Raw genomic sequence first — 6000 nt, 5'->3', positions numbered from 1 at the left:
TTACAGCATCTTATTTGAGTTTTGTTTTAAAACGTGTTTTTCTCACTATGCTATGGGGGTAATGGAGGTACCCCATGATTTTTCTTGTGTTCCCTGCTCTGTTCTTGTTTTTAAATATTGGCAACTCACTTTCATCTCTATGTATTTGTATTTGTAGCAAGGGTACTTCGCAAAACATTTCAAGATCCTACACTAAAAAATCTTCCGAAGTACAAATGCTACTGCAAAGGGACATGCTGAAAAAAAAGTAGTGGTGATGTTAGTGAAAGGAAATGAGCTTATTTAAGCAGGGTACCACCTGTCTTTCTCTTGTCTCCTGCGATAAGCCATTTTTGGTCACAGTAAACTATATTATGGCTTGGTTGTAGTGTTGTGCCTTATGTTGGTGGTGTTGTTTCAGGTTCCAGTTGTGAGCAGTGCAGAGAAGGAGCCACGTACTCAGGTGCAGTAATATCTCCCAACTTAGAAACCACTAAAATTATGCGAGTTCCTCATGCTATGTCAGTGTCCGACTGCATCGCAGCATGTTGTGACCTCTCTGGTTGTGACTTGTCCTGGATGTTTGAACGACGCTGTTACATCGTGAACTGCCAACACAAAGAGAATTGTGAACCTAAAAAAATTGAAACTGTAAAGTCCTATCTTACTTTCGTGCTGAGGCCTTCTCAGAGGCCAGCCTCGCTTCTGGGATTTGGTCGAGTGATCCCCGGCATGGTCCACTCCGTGGGACTCCAGAATGAGCCGTCTGAGGAAGTGAGTAGCCTGAAGGAGCTGTCTCTGCTTGGCAAAGATCCCAGCCTTGAGGAGATACCTGAATACATTGATGATTATAAAGAGTTGGAGCAGGACCCCTTTCAGGTGAGCATCAAACATGAGCAGAAGGAGAGCACGGATTATGCTGACTGGGGCCTGATGGTGGCAGGTGAAAATGGCTTCAACTCTTCCATGGGTGATGATGGAGATAACCAGGAAGACTTTGCTGAAAAGAAAGGGGAGGTTGGGAAGGTAGAAAGCCTTCTGAATAAAAACAGCTCTGAACTGAACTCTGTCACTGAATACTCCATAGAGAGGTTGTCATCTCTCCCAGAGATTACGCCATTCCCCGGGAAGACATTTGAAAGTGAAACAGCTGTTCAACTTCTTGCACAACCTGATGATGCTTTGCAAAAAGAGGTATGTTTTCCCCTCGGGAAGCAGGCAAAGTATGGTGAGGCCACTTTGCAATTGTATTGTTTTTCAAATCAAATTATGTTATTGCTTTGTAATGTAATCCTAACACTCAAATGACTTACAGCCCTGCTACAGTGTAGAAAAGGCTGAAGGGGAGAGGATTATCTTAGTAGGCAGATGAATAGCTAAAGGACTCTTCTTCTATCAGATGATAAGGAGCAGAGCTCCTTTTGGGACACTGTGGGGTTTCCTTGAAGCGTACAGATGAATGGGCTTGGACCTGGTGTAATAGTGTTACGGTATTCTTCCCTTCTGACCCTTGGTGACTCATTAGAAGAAGTTAGCTGAGCAATACTAGTGGACCCTTTAGTATCCAAAGGCCAAGACCAGTGAACATAAGTTCCTCCATCAATAAAATTAAGCCTGTTTTATGGGTTTCATGTTACTAATGCATAGTGGTGTAACAGGTGTAATGGTGCTAGGTAAATACCTTTTACATTGCTTTTAAAACATGTAAGAGAGGCAAGGTACATAAGGAGGGACAGTGGTGGTTTTGGACCATGATGTACAGCAGGGTAAAGTGGATAAGGTGTTTTTGTTCTCAGAATCCTTTTCTTGAGTCTGGCAATAAGAAAAATAAGTTAAATACTTAAAACCTAATTTAGATACTTAAGTAAGATGCACCTGTTCTCTATTTATGCCAACCAGTTTGATCAGTTGGGACTAGAGGGGCTCTGGTTCCTTAAGAAGAGGGTGAGGATCAGTTGGAACATTGAAACAGGCTGTGAAGTCAACATTTACTGGGTTTGACACACACCCCTGCTAGATGGAAGAGGAAATTAAGCAATGTTAGCTGGATTGCTCTAAATTCCACCAGATTTTGTAACCAGCAACTACCTATCTCTTGCTGTAAAAATGATAATTTATTGCCATTACTGTAGGGAAGAAAAATATATGTAAATAAGAAAGTTGCATGAAATCTGTGACAACTGAGGTTCTTGGAGGGGATGACTGAAATGGCAAAAGTATGCGTGGAGAACAGCAAGTCTTAAGATACAATCTAACTTGGATACCATTGCAGCCTAGAGGTGTGGCAGTTTGTGGGCTCTGCTTTGAGATCTTCTAGACATTCTGAGAACTTCTGGGATTCTTGGGGGGCCTCTGGAAGTGCTGTGAGGAATGTGAGTGGTTGCTGCAGCTGGGAGAGGACAGCTGGCAGAGACTGGGGCCTCTAGCAGCTTCTCACAAGCTCTGTCAGCTGTTCTTGATCAAAGGGTGCTTTGGGCTTTTGCCCGAGCTGGCTTATGATCATGGAGGGTGACGCACCCTTTCAGCGGGTGCTAGGGGGAGGCCTAGGAGCTCTGCCTAGAGATGACAGTGGGCTAGTCAAGAGTTTTTACATGGGTCAGGGCTGGCAGGCCAACTGTTGTGGGCAACATTAGGGTGCATGTCTGCTCCAGACTGCCTGGTCAGGAGGAAGTAGATGAAGCCTTCAGGCAAGCGGGAGGAGCCTCATATTCACAGCCCCTGGTCCTCATGGGGGATTTAAGCTACCCCAGTACCTACTGGGAGGGCAAGAGAGCAGGGCACAAGCAATGCAGGAGGTTTCTGGAGTGTGTTGATGATAACTTCAAGAAGTTATCAGAGGTGATTGTGGAGCTGACAAGGAGCTGGACCTCTACCCTTGCAGGCAAGGAGGGATTGGTCAGGGATGTGGCCATGAGGTGGTGGAGGTCAGGCTCCTGAGAGGAGTGGGAATAAGTCAAAAAGCAGGGTCACAGCCATGGGCTTCAGGAGAGCAGCCTTTGGCCTGTTGTGGGATCTGCTTGGAAGAATCCCCAGGGAGACTGTCCTGGAGATAAGTGGGGACCATGAGAGCAGGTTGCTTTCCAAGGCTCACCTCCTCCAGGCTCAAGATAGCCAGTGACTTTTATGATTGACCAAGTTGGTCTGGAGTGTATTGGCATGAGTGAGAAGAGATTAGAACTTGTCTCCATGTGTATGGAAGAACATTTGATAACAGATAAAGTGCTGTTGCAAGTTGAAAAGTGGGTACTGCTTCTGCAGGGAGAGTTGACAACAGAAGACTTGTTTTAAAAAGTATCTACCATGCAGACCTTGAAATAAGCATAAATTAACACAGGAGTTTAGGCAAGAGGGGTAGATACTATTTTTTTTCTGTTAGTATGCAAAAAGTATGCATAAATGTACATATGAAAAGTATCATACCAATGTGTACTGTCCCTGCTGATAAAACTTAGAGTGACATTCTGTCATGCACTAGAGTTGCAGTTAGTTCTAACAAAGGGCAATACCTGAGCTGTTCTTACAAAGTTAAAATTAAGGAAACCCAACCACTGCTGTACTAAGCTCATCTCCCACTTTTCCTTCCATCTGCTAGGGGACACTAACAAGCATCTTTTAGTTACTGCCTGTGCTGTGTGCTGGAAATTAAGCCATGGAAACAACCTGCAGTAGCTCCATGCACCACCATGTTTGTGCACTTTGGGCATGCAGTAAGACTTGAAGCTTGCCTCCATTGTATTTTGCTGGCAAATGGAAGCCACATTAGCACTGTGCTAAGCTTTAGCCACTTGTCAGGATCTCTGCCGACTGAACTGCTTATGCCTTGTGCCTTAGAGAAGCCATACAACTTTGAGTTCACCTAAAGTGTGTGGCAAACAGAGCTGAGCAAATTTGTTCCCCATCTCTAAGGGATCATGTGAACACAACTTTATGAAAGTTGAGATTTCACATCTTGCAGTGGTGATGATATATATGGCCAAGCCTACTTTGTAAATCTCTACTTTGATTTTGCCGCCCCAGCCAGAATAGAAAGATTTTGCTTTCTCTTCGTGCACTGCTTGTGTAGATGGGAGTTCATTGTAAAGTGAAGTGGAGAGAAACCTATTTCTCACTGGGACATGGAGGAGGCATTCCTGTGTGGTCTTTACATTACGCTAACATTATGCTAGCACAGCCATTGAAATTCCCATGGAAAGGCTGAGGAATGAGCTTGCTTCTTTCAGTGCAGAAGGGATGAAGCTCCAAAACTGGGTCAGTCTTTAGACCCAGCTGGTAGTGACGTTGAAGAGCTGATAAAGACAACTGTAGTTAGAATGTGATCTGGCAGTGCTCTGTTAGCAGACCTGTAGAGGGTTGATGGGATAGCATTGAAAGCCGTTCATGAAATGTATTGTGAAATGACTCTAAAGGCTCTCTAATGTCGAGAAAGGTTAAGAGTCTGGAGAAGCAGAAGGTTTCTCAAAACTGCCAAAGCTTGTGCAGCCTTTGTTTCCCAAGTGGGAATCCTTTGAATTTAGACATTTGTAGAGCAATGAAGATGACAAGCAGTTTTGGCAAACACCTTTCCCTGGCCTTCCCCAGGTTCAACTTCAGTCCAGCCACATCTCCTCTCCCCTTTCTAGTCTCCACTCCCCTTCTTTTCACTGCACATTATGCTCAGTCCCTTTGGTGAGGTGACAGGCGGCACAGGAGGTTGGGGTCAGTGCATGGCAGTTTCCTTTTTGCCACTTGTTGCTTCTTTTCTGCCACTGTTCCTTCCTTCTTTCTTGTTTCCTCTGCTGCGGCGTGGGCTAGTCTGTGGGCCTTAGTCCTCTGGGAGGTAGCATGAAGTGTCTCCTTCCAAGAGGGTGTCTCCATCCCTGTGCCCAATAATGACCTTCCACATGTTCCCTCTCATGTTGTGAGAGGGAACATCTGTTCCATCCTGTTGTGCATCCCCCCCATCTCCTCCTGTGTCCTCTGCCCCCAGTGGCTATTGCTGTTTCTTAACTATGTCTGAGCGGTTGCAGAGTTGGTGCATGGTGGCTTGTTTCCATCCATTTCCAAACTGTTTGGGACCACAGGGGTGACCCCTGCAGCCACTCTTCTGCCAGCCAAACCTTGCCGGTTATGCCTAACACAAACTTCCGGCTTGGCTTCAAGTTTTTCTGGTTTGGGAACTGCACTCGTGACTAGTGAAAAAGATGATGCCTGTGATAAATTCTGGTGATAGGATTTCCTTCTTACGTGTCTCTTTCCGCAGCAAGCAGACGTTTTAATCAAATCTCTCATGGATTGTTCAGGCACATATTTGTGTTCCTTCTGAAAAAAATGTTTTTTTGGAAACCAAATTTTTTTATTAAGGAAATCTTAAGTTTTTATACTGGATTAAAAATGCCGAGACATCTCCAAATAGTTTTCTCACTAGTATATGATCCAAACTACCTCTGAAACTGTAGTCTTTTTGTATAGGTTATGAAAATGTGAAGGTCTTAAAACCGTTTTTGCTAATAACTTCAATGAAATACCCTCTGTTTATTGCATGTTATACAATATTTTCCTATCCTCCACTTAATTCTGCCACAGCAATTCTACAGCTCTGTTCCTAGATCCATCCTGACGCAATCCCTTCTGCAGCTTCCAGACAAAGCTGTTTTGACAAGCAAGACAGAGCAGGGTGGCAAAAATGCAGTTCCCTCCCTTCACAGTAGTCAGCAGGATGCAGCGTCCTCAGGTGCTGTGTTCTTTGAGCAAGGACCTGGAGAGAGATTTTAAACTGTGAGATCAACCAAACACAGGCCTCTGGAGTCTGTGCCCTGGGAGCATCCTTGTTACAAGTGCAGTCAGGTGTAGGGGGTTTCTGTATGTGATTTGGGATAGAGCATATCGGGTTTGTCAGTTAACTGAATAACCTGGCTTTTGGCTTTACATCAGAGTTCAGAGCGATCTTATGGACTGTCACCCTCTAGCAGCTCAATAACATGAATACATTTAGAAATCTGTACAGAGTAAATGCTGTCAAGCTGCCCAAAACAGAAATCTGCA

At 44.6% G+C, this 6000-nt stretch overlaps 1 protein-coding gene across 1 annotated transcript in view; it reads left to right on the top strand.

Annotated features, from left to right (window-relative positions):
* Positions 1 to 399: 399 nt before the first annotated feature.
* Positions 400 to 6000, top strand: part of KIAA0319 (KIAA0319 ortholog) — a 35542-nt gene continuing 29941 nt past the window's right edge. Inside the window, exon 1 of the mRNA XM_009285094.1 lies at positions 400 to 1173. Within this exon, the coding sequence (XP_009283369.1) occupies positions 481 to 1173 (693 nt within the window). The 5' untranslated portion in view covers positions 400 to 480. The remainder of the gene's footprint in view (positions 1174 to 6000) is intronic.

This window comes from Aptenodytes forsteri, unplaced genomic scaffold, assembly GCF_000699145.1.
Source record: "Aptenodytes forsteri isolate BGI_AS27 unplaced genomic scaffold, ASM69914v1 Scaffold248, whole genome shotgun sequence".
Lineage (NCBI taxonomy): Eukaryota > Metazoa > Chordata > Aves > Sphenisciformes > Spheniscidae > Aptenodytes > Aptenodytes forsteri.
This window is presented reverse-complemented; position numbering and strand designations above follow the sequence as displayed.